This window comes from Capricornis sumatraensis, chromosome 6, assembly GCF_032405125.1.
Source record: "Capricornis sumatraensis isolate serow.1 chromosome 6, serow.2, whole genome shotgun sequence".
NCBI classification, from domain to species: Eukaryota; Metazoa; Chordata; class Mammalia; order Artiodactyla; family Bovidae; genus Capricornis; species Capricornis sumatraensis.
The window spans coordinates 30,975,724-30,997,708 of record NC_091074.1 but is presented as its reverse complement, the minus strand read 5'-3'; the positions used below and the strand labels follow the sequence as shown (position 1 = coordinate 30,997,708).

At 43.0% G+C, this 21,985-nt stretch overlaps 1 protein-coding gene and 1 pseudogene across 1 annotated transcript; both read left to right on the top strand.

The window, feature by feature from the left end:
• Positions 1-1,119: 1,119 nt before the first annotated feature.
• Positions 1,120-3,558, top strand: LOC138080678 (interferon alpha-2-like; annotated as a pseudogene).
• Positions 3,559-9,993: 6,435 nt separating this feature from the next.
• Positions 9,994-10,554, top strand: LOC138081525 (interferon beta-2-like). Its single transcript, XM_068974711.1, has one exon. The coding sequence runs from the start codon at positions 9,994-9,996 to the stop codon at positions 10,552-10,554; it is 561 nt and encodes a 186-aa protein (XP_068830812.1).
• Positions 10,555-21,985: the final 11,431 nt, after the last annotated feature.

Below are 21,985 nucleotides of genomic sequence, written 5' to 3'. Positions count from 1 at the left end.
TGGTTCTCTAAAAAGGTGGTTAATTTAGGTCAGGGAAACAATAGTTGTTACAGAGACTCTGTTTTACATGATGGTTGAAGATTTTCAAATTTTGAATTTTTGAAATTGCTATTATAATGGAAAATTTATTTATTAGATTGGCATATTCATTCCAAAGAATCCTCTCTGTTTTGTTTTCCATGCATACAATCTGAATTGTGATACACAGAATGAAATATCCTAAATACAAAAGAAATGTTTCAACAATTAGAACATTTAAATAGAATTTGGGACTACAACAGTTCCATCTTAAATCCTGATGCTTTTCTAAGTTCAAATTAATAAAATAAAGTTTAACCACCACTCCTGTCCAAGTGTTCAAGTGATTAGAATCTGCCTTTCTTAGCCCAGACCATTGTCCTTGCCATGTCCAGGCAACCCATGTTTTTCTTAGGTAATTTTATGCAGTTTTCATATTACTGCCTCTTCTTTGTCATTTGTATTTCAGTTTGTAAAAGCTGTGCTAATGCTCCTACAAACTTTTCTATTTCCACTTTGAGGTTTATTGCAAAAACAGGAACAGAAAACAGACATGAATAGAACAGTTAATGTATTTCCTCCGTGATTTTTCAAGAGATCAAAACTTTCCACTCATTGAACATTCCTAGAAAATAAAAGTAAGCCTTGAATGAAGAAGTAACACACCTAGGTAAAGAGAAAGTAAATGATGTAGTTGAAAAACGTACAGTGACATCTCTGCCAAGTGACAAAATGTCACTTAACTACACAAACAGGGATGCAGAGCTCTACAGATGACAGATTTCAGAGCAGCTTATGTGACACTGTTCAGCTGCAGACAGAGCCAAGGAGGGTGGCAGGCTCTTAGGCACAGTGTTACCTAAAAGGGTAGAGGACCGCTCTGCTAACTCCCAGTATCTATTTATTTATCTTTATTTGTCTGTTTACATTTCTCACTCTTCGTCGAGGTTATTGGATTCTGAGGATGTAAACCAATTAACTCACCCTGAAGAGAGACTGGGATACCGAGTGCACAGTCACCCTATTCATGTGTGAGAGGTCAGCTGTTCCCTGGAAGCTACTAGATGTAGTGTTTGGACAGCACATCATGTTTACGCAGAGATGAGATTAGATGTGATAATGTTGACCAGTGAGCTGAGCATTAAGGGAAGGGAAGGAAGCAGGTCATCTCAGGGAAATTCTATCCAGTTTCCATAGATGGATGTGTGAATTTTCTGCGTCGTGGGAACAGTTAACAGATACTGAATGCTTATATGTCCAAGCATTGTCAGAAGTACGTTACGTCCTACAATCTTCAGAAAAACCCAGTGAAACTTCTGTGATGATCAGTTCCATTTAAGAGGAGAAACCGTAGTGCCTCAGGTCACACAGGCAGTGCAGGCTGGAGCTGTGACATCAACCCAGGGATCTTGCCCCATGTCCACTGTCTCATGCACTGGACCGAGCTGTCTGCTCTGACAATGTGCTTCCTATTTTAGAGGAACACTTAGTAAGGTCTTCCTTTCCAACTCCTATTCTTCATTATCACAAAAGTGCCATTCTCTCGTTCCAGGGACGATACAATCATTAGACGAAAGCTGAGTACACAGTTCCCTTTGCACCTGATATGTTCCAATCCTGTATTTCAAGTGGTATTTTGTTGAGCTCTACAGGGGAGTCTGGCAGATTATGGCAACTAAACAACAACTCTGAGAGTCTCGGTCTCCACCTGAGATAATATTTTGAGAAATTATCCAGAAAGTTAAAAAATCCATTTAAATTTCTCTTACTATCTTTGTTTTCAGAAGATTCTCATTTTCTGAAACAGTCTTCAAATACTAGGTCTACTCAAACTTTGGTGTGGATAGTTCTCTTAGAACTACTTCTGGGACAGAGCTGAAGCTCCAATACTTCGGCCGCCTGATGGGAAGAGCCCACTCACTGGAAAAGACCCTGATGCTGGGAAAGATTGAGGGCAGGACGAGAAGGGATCAACAGAGGATAAGATGATTCGATCGCTTTGTATCAACTCAATGAACATGAATTTTAACGAACTCTGAGAGATACAGGACAGGGAAGCGTGGTGTGCTGTAGTCCATGGGATCAAAGAGAGTCAGACATGCCTTAGTGACGAACAACAATGGGACAGAGACCCCTCTGTGCACTTCCTCTGGGACAGACACCTTCCTGGATTCTCCACATGTGCCATTACTGCCTTTAGGGGGCTTACAGTCTCTCAGGGCAGTCAAATGTTACATAATTAGATGGATTATATAGTTCACTTTCCAGTGAAATATTTAAGGGGATGAGATTATCTGCACTATCACACAGAGACTGAAGCAAAGCATCCTGTGAAATATTGCAGTGGTAGAGGAGAAAGAGAAATAAACACAGGCAAACATGAGTTGTTTAGGACAACCAGCACCTTAAAAAGTGCCTTGTGGATTATACTTGCAAAATAACTTACTTTTAACAAATGATATCAGTGATATTGTTCCCTATAATGTCTCCAGGGAGCTTATTACGCAGGTGATATCGTAAAGGTACATACACAACTGAAACTTTTTAAAGAAGGGAGAAAGGGTAAATGAGGGACAAATGAGAAAAATCAAAAGCTTCTCTCATAAGCTCTTTTCATACTGAACATTTCTTGGTGACCTGGAAAAGCCACATTTGTATGAATATTTCTTCCTTCTCTGACTTTGAGCAGGCTCTTCTCCCAGGAACAAATAAGGAGGTGTGAAAAGCATAATATACGGCTGTGTAGACATCAACCACAGCGGCATGCATGATTTGATGTTCCCCACCTAGGCACTCATGGCAAAAATTAGCACTTTTATTGATTTCATTAGAAAGAGTAGAAAAAGAAAAGAAAGGGCAAACTGGAAAAACCCAGGAAATGAAAGTTTCTCGACTCACTTTTTAAGAGCCACCCATCACCCCAAGCCCTCAGAACTTGCCTAGACCTCCCCTGCAGGCAGTCCTGCAAGCCCCCAGCATCCCAGTGGCCCTCCCTGTCTCTGTGCTGCTGGCCCTGGTGATGCTCTGCTCCAGCCCCACGTGCTCCTTGGGCTGTGAGCTGCCTGCCAGCCGCAGCAATCTGGAAAGCTTCACACGTTGGAATCAGATGGAGAGAGTGCCCACTGTGTCCTGTCTGAGGGACAGGACTGACTTCAGATTTCCTCAGACCCTGGTGCACGGGACCAGGCTTGAGAAGACAGAAGCCACAGCTGTTGTGCACGAGTTGCTCCAGCAGACCTTCCAGCTCTTCAGCACCACGGGCTCTTCTGCAGGTCAGGACGAGAGCCTCCTGGACAGATTCCTCGTGGGACTTGATCAGCAGCTGGAGGACCTGGACACGTGTGTGAGGGAGGGAAGGACGCTGGAACAGTCACCTCTAGCAGTTAGAACTCCAGATTGGCTGTGAAGAGTTACTTCCAGCGAATCAGTGTGTATTTCAAAGAGAAAGAATACAGCCGCTGTGCCTGGGAGGTTGTCAGCGTGGAAATCAGAAGGTGCTTGGTCTTTGCCAACAAGCTCATCAGAAAACTCAGGATATAAAAATGACATTGATTCTGAAAACAGTGCATCAGGTCAGCGAAATGGCTATTTTCTAAGAATCAGGGCAACCTTTAACTCTATTTTTGTGTCAGATGAAACATAAATAATAGCTAATATATGGGCTTATTTAAATGTATGTTAAATGTTTTGTTACCATAACTGTGCAAAACAGATTTAAGAATCCATTTTTCATGTCTTAAAAACCTGTAATATTTATTTATTTAAATTATAGGAAATATTTAGGCTGTTCATAGCATTTAAACATTTATCTTTCATAAGATATTTGCTTTGTACTCTATTTTGTATAAGGCCTCTCTTGTTTTTCAGTAGAGAAAATAAAAGTAATTTGAAAAAAACAAATTGACTTGCACACACCATTGAGTAAAATCTAACCCAAAGCCTGATCCTAGAAGATAAACCTGTACTGAAGTCACCTGAATAAAGAGGGAATGGGGTCACCCACCCTGGGTCATAGAAGGAACAAGGGACAATGTGAGGAGGGACTGAATGTGATTCTTGAGACACAGACTAGAGGAGGGAGGGAGATGGGTGGAGAAAAGGCCAGGTCATGGACTCAGGTGCCTGCTTGGGGCCTGTGAGAACCGGAGCGCCTTCAAGGGTTAACGGAGAGCCACATACATCATGCGGAGAAGGAAATGGCAACCCACTCCAGTGTTCTTGCCTGGAGAATCCCAGCGACGGTGGAGACTAGTGGGCTGCCGTCTATGGAGTAGCACAGAGTCAGACACGACTGAAGCGACTTAGCAGCAGCTGCAGCAGCACATCCATCATGCGAGGTCAATCTGCATATGTGGAGTCTAGGATCCTGGAGTAGGATGAGGAAGGGAGAGGAAGTTTTCTACACTTGGCCATTCCTGAGAAAAGAGTCTTCCTGAACTCTTCAAATGGAGGCAAGAAGAACAAGGCAGGCTGGGGACTGCAGACACAGCTAAGAGAGGCCATGCAGAACCAGTAGCTGCCATGAGAAATGTGACTCTAAGGAAGTAAAAGGGTTTCTTAAGCTTACTTATATATATTAAACACACATGTCATCGCTAAACTTTTAAATAAATCATACAAAGGAATGCCTACCCTTGACTTCTAGGAGGATGCACTCGAATCCTATACTGTTAACAATTGAATGGGTATCCTTCTAGACACTTACATATGTAGTTAATAAATCTATACATATGGACATACTAATGCATATCACATAAATATCCATTTTTCGTATACTTCACTTTCTCATTTATTTATATTCTTAGCAAATAGGTCTTTGGGATTTTTCTTCATTAGTACATAAAAATAGATTGCCTAGGTATAAATTGCTGCATTATGTCTTAACTGGAAAACTAAGATAATCATAAAAGCTTATCTTGAAAGTGTGCTAAGAGTAATTGCCTTAATTTATAGCACATGCTCAGCATGGTACCAGACACTTCCCAAGTGCTCCTTACGTATTAACTCTTTTATTGAATCTGGTTAGAAGATTATTTCCTGAGGTTCTGGGTCTGTGCTCAGGAAGATGAGGCAGTTCCCAGAGAGCTATTCAGAGACAGATTCCTGCACTCACCCACCACACAGTGAGGGGAGAAATAGCCATTCACTGGGATGACGAGGCCAAGCCTGTTGCAACAATCCCCAGAGTTCTAGACGGAAACATTCCTATGTGGCACACAGGCCCGCTGTCTACAAGGACTCACCCCCACCCTCACTGGATTCTTGGTTCTCCTGGACTTTAGGAGCTCAGAGAATCAGTCAGGAAGACACAGGCGTCTGGCAGGCAGTCAGGAGGATCCTCTGCTCTGAGTACTCAACTCAGCCAGGAGGCCAGGACAGAGGGGATTCCCAGGCTGGATCCTGAAATCCCTTTTGGCAGCTTGCATTTATTTAGTTTCCTTTTCACTTGTTACATCAACTTCCTTGCTATTTTTGCCTTCTGGGGTTCATGACGCAATCTCTGAGGATGTACCAAAACTCAAGGCACGTGTCGGTTTTGAGTATGTAGATGGCTTTGCTTTGGGCTGTTTCACTTTAAGGAAGGTTCAGAAACTGCCTGAGAGACAGGAAACTAACCCAGAACCCACACAGTGGGACTTGCTCACATGTCAGCAGAGGGGGGCCTCTAAGGCTTGTTCAGCAGCTGCAGCCAATGTGTTGTCCCTTTTAACCATTTTCTCAACCTTGGGGGGCCTGACCCACTGCACCCGATAGTGATTCTGAGAATTAAAGTCCAGGTCAGAGAACGGCCTGGGATCTGAAGTAAATGCAAGCTTGATGCAGACGGCCATGTTCTGAAAGGGCCAGTCTGAGTGTCCAGCAGCAGTGGGTCCTGGCAGGAAACAGTAAAAACAAGGCTTGCGCTGCTCCTGCCTGTTCCTGGGCCGTCGACCCTCTGATGGGAGCATTCTGAGAGTGACAGGGGTGCAGAGTGTGGGATCTTCTGGTTGGGTATGTTCTGGAGGAGGTAGGAGAGCTAGGCAGAGACGCCTTCAGCCAAGTACCCAGTTCCAGCTGCATCCTGATTGAGCTAGAAAAAAATCGCACAATGAGTCTATCCAAGGCCTGTCACAAGATGTCCAGGGTGTGAGAAAGGGCAACAGAGAAGACTGCAACCAGGAGCACTTAGATCTCTCTGCACATTGTCCCTCTCCACACCAGGTGGGAGGCCTGAGGAGGGGCTCTGGGCCCACCAGCTGTTGGCTGTGAGCACAGGGCAACGCCAACCTGGGCACAGTCAGCCTCAGGTGCTGAGAGAGCGCCAGAGCGAGGCCACAGCTGGAAGGTGGGAAGACACGCTCTTCCCTCAAGCTGGAGACAGACTTTCCATTGTGGTCCTGAAGCTTCACAGGAGCTCTCTAGGTTGCTGAGCAAAATGTCTCCAGTTTAGGTTGGCCTATTTTTAAATGCTGTATATATTTATACAAATGGTTTGTGTTTTCTTTTGGACTGAGTTTCTCTTACTCACTACTATGTTTGTGCATTTATTGTGCTTCTTATATCTTTTTATTAACAACCCTATCATAACCATAGATAACAACTTATCTATTTATGCCATTTTAAGGGATTTTATGTCATTTGGTGTTAGTACTGTTATAAATAGTGCTGGTATAAATGTTCTTTACTTACATCCTGATGCATATTCACTTGATTTTTTTTCCCAGTGTGATTGCTGGAGTTACTAGATCATAGGCTATGCATATTTCAACTATGCTACAAAATGTTTTGTAAAGTACAAATTTATACAACAGATAACAGATGCTCTATATGATCATCACCACTGACACATTCAGTCCTTTAAAATTTTTATTTGCAGACAATATACTGCTGCTGCTGCTAAGTCACTTCAGTCGTGTCCGACTTTGTGTGACCCCAGAGATCGCAGCCCACCAGGCTCCCCCACCCCTGGGATTCTCCAGGCAAGAACACTGGAGTGGGTTGCCATTTCCTTCTCCAATGCATGAAAGTGAAAAGTGAAAGTGAAGTCACTCAGTCCTGTCTGACTCTTCAGGACCCCATGGACTGAAGCCTACCAGGCTCCTCTATCCATGGGATTTTGCAGACAATATACATTTATTTAAAAATTTGAAAATCCAACCAAATACTTTTAGATATAGTGTTTGTAAAGTTAGCCAGATTAAAAACCAAAATTATTTCAATATGTTTGTGTATGAAAATGCAAGGAAAACCTAGTCCATTAAAAAGTAAAAATGTAATGAAAAAACTGTTTCATTCATTCTTGAAAGAACAGTAAATAATAAATATTTTGGAAAAACACCCTCAGAAAGAATGTGAAAAATATGTAATCAAGCCAGTAGCAAAACTTTATTGAGAGCCATTTTAAAAATAGTCCAATAAATTGGCAGCATTTCCTTCTTTTGTTTATGAAGTGGTTAAGAAACATTTGCTAAATATTTGCTCACTAAATGACAGTGTGCCTCTCAGTAGGAGGTGACCTTGGCAGTCTCCTATTATAGACTCTGTATTCCCTTCTCAAGGATGCTGACCACCTCATCACATGTTCACATATCTTTCGCTCACTCAGAAGAATTAGTTGGGAAAGTTGCTTAATCCTTATTGATGATCAAGATGAAGAAAAAGACAATCTCAATGTAACAGAGAAAGCTTCAATTCTTCATTAGTTTCTGGCCATCGAATTTGAATCAAATTTCAATTATAGACTTGTCCTTAGAGGCCAAAAGGGAACGTAATTGGACCTGTCTATGCTACATTGAAAAGGATTAAAGTCTAGGGCTTCCCTGGTGGGCCAGTGGTTAAGAACCCACCTGCCAGTGCAGGGGACCTGGGTCCCAGCCCCGCTCAGGCTCAGGGAGGATGACATGTGCTGAGAGGCCCCTGCACCTGTGCCCCACAACTACTGAGCTGGGCCCTGGAGTCTGTGCTCTGCAGCAGGAGAGAGCTCCGCAGGGAGAAGCCCGAGCAGCTCAGCCAGAGAGAAGCCCACGCTTGCTCCAACTGGAGAAAGCCCGCCTGCTGCCACAAAGAGCCAGTCCAGTCACAAACTATTATTAAAAATTACCCAGTCTACACTTTATGAAGAGCTCCTAATGCCTGTCCCTCCCCTGGCCCCCTCCCACACACACTCTGGTTGTAGCAACTTTTTATTGAGTTTCTTATTTTTGGTTCTGAGACTTGTGGGATCTTAGTTCTCTGACCAGGGGTGGAACTCGGGCCTCCTGCCCTGAAAGCATAGAGTCCCACCCGCTAGATCTCTGGGGAATTCCCAGGTCTCCTTCGGTTTTTACCTAATGTTCTTTTTCTCCTCTGGGATGTCACTTAGGATGCCCCGTTACCTTTAATTGCCACGTCTTCTTGGCCACCTCTGACTATGACAGTTTCTCAGTAGTAGACATTTTATGTTATTGTCAATGGTATCATTTTTAAATGTCATTTTCCAAGTTTTAATTGCTCATATAAAAAGTGGTTGAGTTTTAGTGTTGATCTTGTTTTCCTACTGCTCCCTCCATCTTGAGCTGTGTTGGTCACCGTGGAGCCGACAGCCCCATGTGGCCAGCTGAGCGCTTGACTAGTCCAGCCTGAGCTGTACTGTGACTAACAGCATGTACTGTCTTTTGAAGGCACTATGGAAAAGAAGAATGTACCTATCTCACTACTAATATTGTATTGCTTTATGTTGAAATGATAGCATTTAGATATATCGTTAAATAAAATATACTGTTAAAATTAACCTTTCCTTTTACTCTTTTGATGTGGCCTCCAGAAAAATTTAAATTGCACATTCATATAAAAAGAAGTGGTCATTTTTTATTTCCTAGCTGCAGTTACCATCTGCACTGATTTTGGAGCCCAAGCAAAGAAAGTCTGTCACTGTTTCCATTGTTTCCCCATCTATTTACCATGAAGTGATAAGGAGTTTGAACAAACTCCGGGAGGTACTGAAGGACAGGGAAGCCTGGCATTCTGCATCCCATAGGGTCGCAAAAAGTTGGACCGGATTTAGTGACTGATAGACAACAAAAAGGTTGATAACGTTATGTGATGTCTTGCTCCTTATGGCTAAGGCCTCCAAAACAATTCAGAACAACTTAGTTTAACAACATTCTATTTTGTTTTTCATATACATTATTATTTCTTTTTATTTAAATATATTTAGTTTTAAGTGAATGATAATTGCTTTACAATATTGTGTTGGATTCTGCCATACAGCAACATGAATCAGCCACAGGTTTACATATATCCCCTCCCTCTGGAACCTCTCCCACCCCTCTAGGAACATCACTCTATTTTAGAGAGAAAAAAATAGGTGCCTTTTAAAAAATCATAAACTGCATGTATTATATTTAAATCATACATATATCATGAGTTTATTGTTCATCAACTTAGTTTAATATTATTCTCTTTCAGAGAGAAAAAAATTGGTATCTTTTTAAAAATCATAAACTGCAAGTATTATTGTTTGGTAATAGCAGATTTGAGAATTAAACCTAATTCTTATGAAAAAGAAAACTCTTACAAACAAGGCCTCCTCTCCACAAATCTCATAATATGAAAAGAAAAAAAGAAGAAAAATCTTTTCAAAATGAAAGAATCCTATAACAATCTAGTTCAAAAGATTTGGCTTATATTTTTCTTTAACATTCAGCAATTCATTGTAACTTTAAAAAACATTAGAAATTCTCAGGTTCTATATCTTTTCTCCCCATGGTATATATAAATTAAAATAGCAAGGAGCTTAAAGAAAAAGAGTTTTAGAGGCAACTAATAATTCAAATGACATGGGAAAACTGAAAGGGAGACCTGAAAGTGGGAAATTCCTCTCAAATAGAAAGAATGGACAGCCATCCTGTATAAGTAGGCCACACTCAAGGAGGAAGGACATGCACTCTGCAAACTCTTGAAGATTCAGCTTCAGCACCTACTAGCAGAACAGCTAGCCCTGGGCCTGATTTCACCATGACCTACCGGTGCCTCCTCCAGATGGTTCTCCTGCTGTGTCTCTCCACCACAGCTCTTTCCAAGAGCTACAGCTTGCTTAGATTCCAACAAGAGCGGAGCCTTGAGGTGTGTCAGAACCTCCTGTGGCAGTTACCTTCAACTCCTCAACATTGCCTGGAGTCCAGGATGGACTTCCAAGTCCCCGAGGAGATGAAGCAAGCACAGCAGTTCCAGAAGGAAGATGCCGTATTGGTCATGTATGAGATGCTCCAGCAGATCTTCAATATTCTCACCAGAGACTTCTCCAGCACTGGCTGGTCTGACGCCATCATTGAGCACCTCCTTGAGGAACTCTATGGGCAGATGAATCGTCTGGAGCCAATCCAGAAGGAAATAATGCAGAAGCAAACCTCCACTACGGGAGACACGACCGATCTTCGCCTGAAGAAATATTACTTCAACCTCGGGCAGTACCTCAAGTCCAAGGAGCACAACAGGTGTGCCTGGGCAGTTGTGCAAATGCAATTGCTCAGGAACTTTTCTTTCCTGAAGAGCCTAACAGGTTACCTCCAGGACTGAACATCTCCCACCTGTGGCTCTGGGAAGGGACAACGTGACTTTGAGGTGAGACTCTTCAGCAGCAGAGGCTCTTGAAGTAACTGACGATGCAAGACACTGAATTTCAATGGACAGTTAAAGACTAACCTATTTTTAAATTGATTTATGCATTATTTATTTATTTAAACTTTTATATGGGAAATAAATTATTTATGAAACAAAAGTCAGAGTGGCAGTTTCAATGTCAACTTGATTTTTGTGACAACACATATTAAAAATTGCAGAGCACCTTGGAGACATTCATTGCAAAACAAGCCTGCAGAGTAGTCGAGTTTCTGGTCCCTGCCTTTGAGGAATTTAAAATATAAGGAAGCTGTGGGGGATGTCCGAGTTATATGCATGCTCTCCATGTATCTACACAGTCTACCTGCGCTTGTCTTGTTCACTTCTTAAAATGTACCATATAGCTCATGCCGGAGGGCCCCTCTATATGATGCGAGGGTTTCTTCCTCTCTTTTTTTTTTTCCATTGGGGTAAACTGTACACCACCTTATATTTGAGAGTCTTACAAAGTAAGTCTTCTTTAAACCAATAAATTTGGGGAAATTTTACTCTATTTATCAAATTCTTAGTAAAGTAAATAAAAAATTCTGACCTTCTAAATGTTCTCAGTTGCTCGTACACTCCAACCATTATTTCCAACAACGTAGTCCTCAGAAAGAGGTTTCAGGAACATGAGTCGAGAATTACTTAAGACTGTCTTGGGGGTCATTAGAAATTGTCAAACATGCTAATTCACTCAATTAAAAATAAGAGAAAGGTCATCTTGAAAATATTAAGTTTACATTCATGAAAGATAGAAAAGTAAAATGATATTAAATACTTGTTTTAGTACACAGAAAATATAGTTTAAATAAAATTTAATAAAATGCTGTTATATACAAAATATATTTTAATATTCTATGCATAATAGTTAAAATACCTTCTATAAATTTATTATAAAATTGGAAACGAGATATTTCTTTTAAATAAGTATATAATTCAATATAAAATTAATTTAAACAAATAAAGTGCTGTGCTTTTAAAAATATTCCTAGTTTTCAGCTATTCAACACTTACTCCCCAAATCAAGGCCGAATCCTTGAAAGACCCTGAAAATTCCAGAGCATTCCAGGGGCGCACACTTCTTTGGTCCCTGACCCAGGTGGTGGCCGTGTTCCTCCTCAGTCCTAGAAAGTCCCCCACACCGTCCCATGCTTATTTGTCTCCTGGCCACCGCTGACTTCTCCTCTGGCTGCAATGCACTCCCAGGGTCCCATAGCCAGTCTCATCACCTTGGCTGTTTCTCACGTTGTCCAAAATGGCTCTAAGCCTATAGTCTCACTGACTTCTCCTGGCTCCCCTTTGTGCTCAAGGTCCTCCCATCGTCCCATCTCTCACAGTCTCACCCTCACTGCCTGGTTTAACTCTGTCCACACCGCGGTGCCACCGCCCCAAGCCGATTGTCTCATCACCTGTGCTCGCTTTCACTTTGTCCGCGAAGCCGTCCCATCAACTCGAAGCCAAAAGCCTCAGCGCTGCCACCGTGCTTCATTGTGTGCCCAACGCCTTTCCATCTTTGCACAGCGAATAGTCTCGTCGCCACTTCCAGGGTCCCCTGTGTGGACCACACCCATCCATCGTCCGGTGGCCTCATCCCTCCGCAGCGTTTAACTTTGTCTCAAAGCTGTCCAATCGTCCCACCACCAGCAGTTTTTCGCCACCGTCCGGTTTCACTTTGTCTGCAACGCGGACTCCTCTCAAAGCCAAGCAGGGTTCCCCTGTGTGAGAAACGCCCTCCCATCCCCCCATAGCCAATAGTCTGCGATGTTCTGACAAGGTCTCATCGCCTATAGGCATCGTCCCAAAGCCAATCGTCTCAAAGCTATCTCAACGCCCATGCTGGCTTTCATTTTGTCTGCAACTGCTATGTATCCTCTGAAAACCAAGACTCCTTGCCACCGCTGACTTCCCCTTTTTGCCCAACGACCTCCCATGGTCCCAGCGCCTATAGCCTCATCAGCAAAGCGGTGTTTCACTTCAACTCCAAGGACATCGCCCAAGCTCTCATCCCACCGCCGTTTCACTTTGTCCATAACGCCTTCCCATCGTGCCATAGGGAATAGTCTCCTGGCCAGCGCCAGGCTCCCCTAAGTGACCAACGCCCTCGCATAGTCCCCGTAGACAAATGTCTCATCGCCGATGCTGGCTTTCACTTTGTCCGCAACGCCGTCCACTCTTCTCAGAGCCACCACCACTTTCCCCTTTATGCCCAACGTCCGCCCGTGGTCCCATCGCCTATAGGCTCACGGCCGCCTCCGGTTTCCCCTTTGTGCACCACATCGCTGTCCTGCCTTCCCATCGCCAAGAATCCCATCTCCACCGCGGTGTTTCACTTTTCCTCAAAGCTGTTCCATACTCAGATCACCCAAGGTCTCATCCCCACCGCCGGGTTTAAATTGGACCTCAACTCTTGCCATTGTCCCATAGCAAATGGGCTCATCGCCACCGCCGGGTATCGCCCCGTAGCCGATACTGTCATTGCGGCCACTGTGTTTCATTTTGTTCCGAACTCCCTCCCATAGTCCCACAGCACATAGTCTTGGATCCACCGCGGGATTCGACCCTCCATCCCGGCCCCTACTCCGCCCCCCAATCGCGGTAAAGCCAATAGTCTCATCGCGGCCACTGTGTTCCCCTTTGTGCCAAACGCTCTCCCATCATCGCACAGCAAAGCGCCTCCTAGCCACCGCGGGATTCGACCGTGTGAGCAACGCCCCAGCAGGTCCCACAGCGAATAGTCTCTGAGCCGCCGCGCTCCGTGTGCGCAACGCCCACTCCCCCGTGTTTCACCTGGTGCACGACCCCCTCCCATCCTTCCACAGCTTATCCTCTTTAAGCCAACGCGGGATTTATGCGTGTTCGCCGCGCTCCCTCCACCCCCCATCGATGCGGCACAGCTGGTTGTCTCCTCCCGGATACCGTGTTTCACTAGGTCAGCAACGGCCCATATGAGCCGGCACCAGGAGTGTCTTTCTCACCCTCTAGTTTCACTTTAGGGCACAGCGCTGTCCATCCTCGCATCGCCAATAATCCCATCACCGCTGCGGGTCCCTTTCTCTGAGCTGTGGGTTCCCTTCGCCGGAAGGGAGCCCCAATCTGTAAAATCAGCCTCATCTCGCTCGAACCCCTGCCTTGGGGGTTCTTTTCCTCAAACACGGCCAGTTCGAGTTGACATGTGGAAGAAAGGCCACTACTCAGGCGATCTTTCCGAAAATGCAATATTTTGGCTCCCTACTCAGGACAGCGGAAACCAGGCCTTTTCCACAAAAGAGCTAATGATATGCGCACCCTTGAATCAGTGCTCCTATTAAAAGCTCTGTGGAACCTTTGCGTCCTGTCTCTCCAGCAGCCCCACGAGAGTCAACTGCAAACTCTCCTACGACTGCGATTCGAAAGCAAAAACGATCGTTCCACAGCGTGCGCGTTTCGCGGTGGCCTGGAGAAGCAGGCGGTCTCCGTGTCCATCTCAGCGCTCTTTCGCGGTGCTCGCCCGCCCCCTCCTGGCCGTCTGCAGAAGCACTGACATTCTCTATGGCCCACATCCACTTGCTGGTGGAAGGGGCTGCTGCATCCCTGCTTGCTCTCTTCGCTGGAACGAGCCAGGGATCCACCGCCAGAAACACAGGGAAATCTTCAAACACCTGAAACAGATGCAAAGGATCCGCTCTCAGTCGCGCCTGAAGGACAAAGCCACTTCAGATTTCCTCGGAAAAGAGAGATGGTCACTCCAGTGCAGATGACTCAGGGCCCCTGCAACCACTATCTGATGCTCCAGCAGAGCTTCCAACTCTTCACCACGGAGGACAGCCATGCTACCCTGCAGCTGGGATCAGAGCCTGAAACAACTGGAGCCGATGGAAGGAGACAATCTGTGCTGTTCTCATTGGGACTTCCTGCCAGGGAGTATTTCCAGGGCATCCATCTCTACCTCAGGGAGCTGGAATACAGCTACTTTGCCTGAGAGGCTGTCAGAGTGGAAATGAAAAGTGCCTTTCCCTCATGTAGGAATCTTCAAAGAAATGGCAACAATAAGGGTGTTTATATTTGTAACACTCGCTAATGAATTCCATTATTGTTTGCTTCCTGTTCCAAAGGGATTGCAGCTCATACTTCCTCAGGCACTGAAAACTAAAATAAAAATCATGATTTTTCAGAAGCAGGTGTGGACAGCAGAACAGAATGTCTTTTCTTGCATAAAGATCTTGTGATCATCATTGAAAAGATCTCTTGATGTCTGCGGGGTTGGTATTTTCTATACTCAGCGTTCAGAGTTTCTTTCCCATGGACAGGTTTCCAGGATCCTCTGTTCTTCAATATCTTTTTCAGTTAAGTCTAGGTGCTATAGAGATAAAGAATAAACTGTGTGGATTTTCATCATCATAGAAACTTATCTTTCCTTCTCTGAAGGGCACAATGCAGGCCTCTGTATCAGGTGAATCTTCTGGTTTGCTTGCATTCAAAGGGTAATTCAGGGACATGGGTACCTTCTGTTCTGTGGCTTTTTCCATCATCAATATGTGACTCCAAGTTTGTCTGTGGTACTTGGATCTAGTACACTCGGCAGTAAAGGGATGAAGTCTGGTGGCTCACAGGGGATGCTTCGAAGCGCCAGGACTATGCAGGGTGAGAGCCCTTCCTCTCGCGTTCCATGGCCTGGATTTATCCTCTTGGGAATCTCAGTGCAAGCAAGTTGGGAAACTATTGGGTGATGAATGGATGAAGAGATAAGTTCAGGGTGCTGACTTTCAAAAATGCACATCATGAAAGTTGCAGGTTAAGTGTTTGGGGGGCAAAATGAGGACTGCAGCCCAGGAGACAGCACCTCAGATAGCTCTGAAAAGCTGTTCCAAAGACACACAGAGCGATATATGTGATTTTGGTGAAGGGGCAATACATGCAACAGGTGCCTAGTTTTTGTGGAAGTTTAATACCAGGATCGTGGAGATTTCTTGGAGTCATAAGACCAGTCGTCAACATGAAGGGTTTCCATGCTTTTCTAGATGTGAGGAGATAGACGAACCATTGAGTTAAAATAGGCTCCTGAAAACAGCTCACCTTCTGAAGACTTGTTCTGCCAGTTTTCCCTGCACACAGCCTCCCTCACTTCTGCTTTCCACCTGAGATTCCTTTCCAGGGGTGTTGAAAATCAGCAGCTGCAAGAGCATCTGATTTAATCCTTGTAGGTAGATGGCAAGCGCCAATGGCACATGCTAGTTTGTACTTGACAGGGCATGAGGCCAGGTTTCACGTTTGTACTATTTGTTCAAATGAAGTTCTGGTAAGGATTGAGGGGAACAAGGATTGTTCTTGCTTGCACACACTTCCTTAAAATACAGTCTGACCCAAATGCTTTTTTTCCAAGTTCAGCTTTGGGGTGAATGACAAGAATGCCTGTCATAGTTCACAGTATCGTAGGCTGTTTGGAGGAAACGTCCAAGCTGATCCCCAAAGGCATTGCCTGCAGGGAAATATCCACAGTGTAGACACATTACAGGCTGTTTCCTTACTACCTGAGGGAGACAAGAGAAGAATAATCAGGCAGTTCCTTGCAACTAGGTGAGGATGACTGAAGAAAACGTGATGATTGAGTCTTCCATCTGGGTCCAGGCCCAAGAGCCTCATCCTGATCCTCTACATATTGCAAATGGAAAGCTGAAGACAGTCTTCCTAATAATGATCTTCAAAAAACAACTCACACATGCTGTGTGCGAGGACAAAAAAACAAAAATAAGCCACAAAGAGTTGAGTGATAAATTTAATCACAATTGATGAAACACTATATAAAATATTTGACAGATTACTCTGCTTAGTCTATTAATACCACTAACAGTCACTGAATTAGTCTTGCTGTTATCCTGCTGATGAGGTAACATTTATGGTGCAGGAAAATAATATAGGATAAGACAGCAATTCAAGTAAACATTTGCTTTTCACCCTTTTATGTTAAAGTAGCAACACACGTGTGTACTTATTTAACATATATTGCAATATATATTGTGTGTGTTTATATATGTGTATATATTTTTGTTCAGTCGCTTAGTTATATCCGACTGTCTGTGACCCCATGAACTGTAGCATGCCAGGCTTCCCTGTCTTTCACTATCTCCCAAGTTTGCTCAAACTCATGTCCATGGAGTCAGTGATGCCAAGCAACCATCTCATCCTCTGTCACCCCCTTCTCCTCCTGCCCTCAATCTTCCACAGCATCAGGGTCATTTTCAAAGGGTCAGTTTCTTCTCAGAAGGTGGCCAAAGTATTAGAGCTTCAGCTTCAGCACCAGTCCTTTCAATGCATATTCAGGGTTGATATCCTTTAGGAGTGACTGGTTTGATCTCTCTGCAGTCCAAGAGAATCTCAAGACTCTTCCTCAGTACCACAGTTCAAAAACTCAATTCTTCCTCGCTCAGCTTTCTTTACGGTCCAAATCACATCCATACATGAGTACTGGAAAAACCATAATTTTGACTACATGAACTTTTGTTGGCAACACGGTATCTATGCTTTTTAACACACTCTATATTTCTCATATAATTTCTTCCAAGGAGAGAGAGTCTTTTAAATTTGTGGCTGGAGTCACCGTCCATAGTAATTTTGGGCCCCAAGAAAATGAAATCTAACAGTGTTTCCACTGTTTCCCCATCTATTTGCCATGAAGTGATGGGACTATATGCCATGATCTTTGTCTTTTGAATGTTGGTGCAACTATCTATGTATATGTATTTGGGGGGTGGGGGGGTCTGGTTTAGCTCTGCCTCAAACTGGTTCTCTAGAAAGGTGGTTAATTTAGGTCAGGGAAACAATAGATGTTATAGAGATTCTGTTTTACATGATGGCTGAAGATTTTCAAAATTTGAATTTTTGAAATTGCTATTATAATGGAAAATTTATTTACTGAGATTGGCATATTCATTCCAAAAATCATCTTTGCTTTGTTTTCCATGCATGCATGCAATCTGAATTGTGATACACAGAATGAAATATTCTAAATACAAAAGAAATGTTTCAACAATTGGAACATTTAAACAGAATTTGTGACTACAACATTTCCATGTTAAATCCTGATGCTTTTCTAAGTTAAAATTAATGAAACTCTATGTGAACTTCCAATTTAACAGATGAGATGGCACTAGTGGTAAAGAATCTGCCTGCCACTGCAGGAGACAGGTGATGCGGGCTCCATCCCTAGCTTGGGAAGATCCCCTCTACAAGGAAATGACAACCCACTCCAGGATTCTTGCCAGAGGACCCTGAGTCAGAAACGACTGATGGACTAAACAACAACAACCCTGCAGAAAACCAGTAAACTAGAGAAACACAAAGGAACGTTTGTGTGTGGTTTTAGATGTTCTTATGTTTCACATAAGAAAACAGTATACCCCTTGGAGTTCACAAGTTATCACTGGAAATCCCAATGCTGGAATGTTTCTACATTTAGTTAAAATATAACAATGAAAATGATTCAGTGTCTTATATGTGTAATAAAACTCAAAGAATGTATAATCCTACTTGGAAACCATGTTAGATCTGAAATACTATCAAGAACATGAGAAAAGTACTTTACCCTATTTTTAAAATTATACATCATTTGTAGCTCATCAAAAACAAATATATGAGTCAAGTATGTTTCATCAAGAAAAATAATAAAACAATAAAATAAGTTAATTCACTAAATGGAAGTGAAAAATCTGATAGGCGAAATATTCATGGGGTCGCAAAGAGTTGGACACGCCTGAGCGACTGAACTGAACTGAACTGAACTGAATGTATGAAACTGATGTATTGGGAAAATGATATGGTCATAAAATGTCCATGGCTAAGGATATAAAAATAGCGGGAAAATGGCAAATGCATGTAATAATGAAAATCCATTTTTTCCCATTACTGAAAAAGAAGATGAATACGTGGGTCTAAGCACATACATTTCACATTACTAGGGTCTAAGCACATACATTTCACATTACCAGAATCACTACTGTGAATGAGAATTGTTTTTTCTTCACTTCTGTATTTGCCACTTTGTGTTTAAATTGGCAGGTTGGCTAACTGTTCTTTGATTTCTAATTTCCTGCCTTCTACCAGCTGGAATTCACAGGAAACCAACATAGCCAATCTCTAACTTCAAGATGCCAGGAAATTTGAAAAACTCAGCAGTGGCCACAGGACTGGAAAAGGTCCGTTTTCATTCCAGTCCCTAAGAAAGGCAATGCCAAAGAATGCTCAAACTACTGCACAATTGCATTCATCTTACATGCTAGCAAATTAATGCTCAAAATTCTCCAAGCCAGGCTTCAACAATATGTGAACCACGAACTTCTTGATGTTCGAGCTGGTTTTAGAAAAGGCAGAGGAACCAGAGAATAAATGGCCAACATCCACTGGATCATCGAAAAAGCAAGAGAGTTCCAGAAAAAAATATCTTTTTCTGCTTTATTGACTATGCCAAAGCCTTTGACTGTGTGGATCACAATCAACTGTGGAAAATTCTGAAAGAGATGGGACTCCCAGACCACCTGACTGCCTCTTGAGAAATCTGTATGCAGCTCAGGAAGCAGTAGTTAGAACTGGACATGAAACAACAGACTGGTTCCAAATAGGAAAAGGAGTACGTCAAGGCTCTAAATTATCACCCTGCTCATTTAACTTATACATAGAGTACATCATGAGAAACACTGGGCCAGATGAAGTACAAGCTGGAATCAAGATTGCTGGGAGAAATATCAATAACTTCAATATGCAGATGTCACCACCCTTAAGGCAGAAAGTGAAGAAGAACTAAAGAGCTTCTTGATGAAAGTGAAAGAGGAGAGTGAAAAAGTTGGCTTAAACCTCAACATTCAGAAAACTAAGATCATGGCATCCAGTCTCATCACTTCATGGCACATAGATGGAGAAACAGTGGAAACCGTGGCAGACTTTATTTTTTGGCTCCAAAATCACTGCAGATGGTGACTGCATCCATGGAATAAAAAGCTTACTCCTTGGAAGAAAAGTTATGACCAACCTAGGTAGCGTATCATAAAGCAGAGAGATTACTTTGCCAACAAAGGTCCATTTAGTCAAACTATGGTTTTTCCAGCAGTCATGTATGAATGTGAGAGTTGGACTATAAAGAAAGCTGAGCGCTGAAGAATTGATGGTCTTGAACTGTGGTGTTGGAGAAGATTCTTGAGAGTCCCTTGGACTGCAAGGAGTTCCAACCAGTCCATCCTAAAGGAGATCAGTCCTGAAGGTTCATTGGAAGGACTGATATTGAAGCTGAAACTCCAAGACTTAGGCCACCTGATGCGAAGGGTTGACTCATTTGAAAAGACCTTGATTCTTGGAGAGATTTATGGAGGGAGGGGAAGGGGACAACAGAAGATGAGATGGTTGGATGGGATCATCGACTCAACAGACATGAGTTTGCGTAAACTCCGGGAGTTGGTGATGGACAGGGAAGCCTGGCGAGCTGCCGTCCACGGGGTTGCAAAGAGTTGGATACAACTGAGCTGAGGACTGAACTGAACTGAAGCCAGTATTTGACCACAGCCCATAGGTGGAAGTGTAACTCCAGCTCCTGTTTGTTCATGACGGCATCACTTACTAGTCCACCAAGACCGCAAGCCTGAGGACCTAGAGCGCAGACGGAGGTGCCGCAGATCCTCATTCTCTCAGTCCTGTAGCTTGCTCCTTGCTCTAGTCCAACGCTGGATAACGGATCCCTGAAGAAAGGCCGTGAGAGACTTCCAGGAACAGGTGGAGAGCCTGGTGTGGTGAAGGAAGCCCTGCCGCTAAACTCTGCTCTGAGACCTCACCTGGTTCACCTGCTTCCTTGGGTAAAGCTTGCGGGGTAGTTTTATGAGAGAGTCTATGTGACGCTGAGTGTAGATTTTTCCTGTTGTTTCCTTAGTTGTACGTGTACCTGGATGCAGTCTCGATAGAAGTCTTGAAGAACAGGTCAGGAGACATGATGTCTAATGACGGCAACAGCATCGTCATCACTCAAAAAGATTTTGACTCCCAGGACGAGAACTGTCTTCAGAGCAAGATTACAAGCTAGATAAGAATGTGAAACTCATTGCTATATCCTCATGTGCTTCACCTTAGAGTGAGAATTGTTTCATTCAAGTTGATTAGGGCCTTACTAACCACAGGACTCCAAAAATTTCCAATCATCATATTTGGAATACATGACACTCATTTTGCAGACTGCATCAAACTTCCATCATTCTAACAGCATCAAAATTAATGTGTTTTCATTTTCTTAAATGAATAATGTGTTTTCCTTTAACTTTTAGACATTCCCCTGTGTTTATACTTGAACATAGCTTCACATGCATCTCTGTTCCTATCAAGTCTCTTGGGAGCCTTTACTGTGTTGACTGAAAGCAACAGTCCTAGTAAGAACTAGAAGTGAACAGTCACATCAGTGGAAGTTACTTTAAAGGGTTTGTTATTATTTTGGCTGTGCCACGTGGCTTAAGAGGCATTAGTTCCCTGACTGGGGATTGAACCCAGGCCTACAGCACTGAAAATATTGAGTTCTAACCACTGAACGGCCAAGGAAGTCTCAAATTACTTTAAATTTTGCAGTTTTAGTTGTTCAGTTTTTCACTCAAGGATTCAGAGAAATACTAAATTGCTTTAACATTATATATTTACTAAAAGAAATGACTGTTGGAGAACTGAATGGAGTATGACAAGGGTCAAAAACCATGTAAAAGTCATCAAAAAGTAACGCATAAATCCAATACATTTGAGATCCAAACTGATAAAGGTTAAATTAATTTAAAAAATTAATATAATCTGCTTAAACATAAAAGATTCTATCGATTGATTTAATACGCAAACTCCATTATTACTTGGAAGAGGAAGAAAAACCTAAAATCAAATAATACTAAATACTCAATACCAAAACAAGGGCAACACAGAAGGGGGCCAATACAGAGCATGAAAATATAATGTAGGGAATAATTAGAGGTGGCAATGTTAATATCAACGAGATCTTTGTCATTAATATCAATATTCATACACTTGAGAATTCCAGAAATGAACACATGAGAAAGAAATTATTCTTCGTGAGAAAGAAGTTCAAAATACGTAAGAAACACTTTGAATCTATAATTAAATTCTTAAAATGCTTGAGCTAAATTTCAAATGGTATAAAACAATGAGTAAAAAATATAACATTACATAGCAATGTGAACAGAAACACGGGAGCACTGAAGTTTTAACTCAGTGCTGTGCTTTTGAGCTGAGTCGCTTCAGTCGTGTCTGACTCTTTGGGACTCTGTGGACCATAGGCTGCCAGGCTCTTCTGTCCATGGGATTCTCCGGGCAAGAATACTGGAGTGGGTTGCCATGCCCTCCT

Excerpts from the sequence above, each read along its gene's own strand:
- LOC138081525 (XM_068974711.1), top strand. The coding sequence starts at position 9,994 with ATGACCTACCGGTGCCTCCTCCAGATGGTTCTCCTGCTGTGTCTCTCC.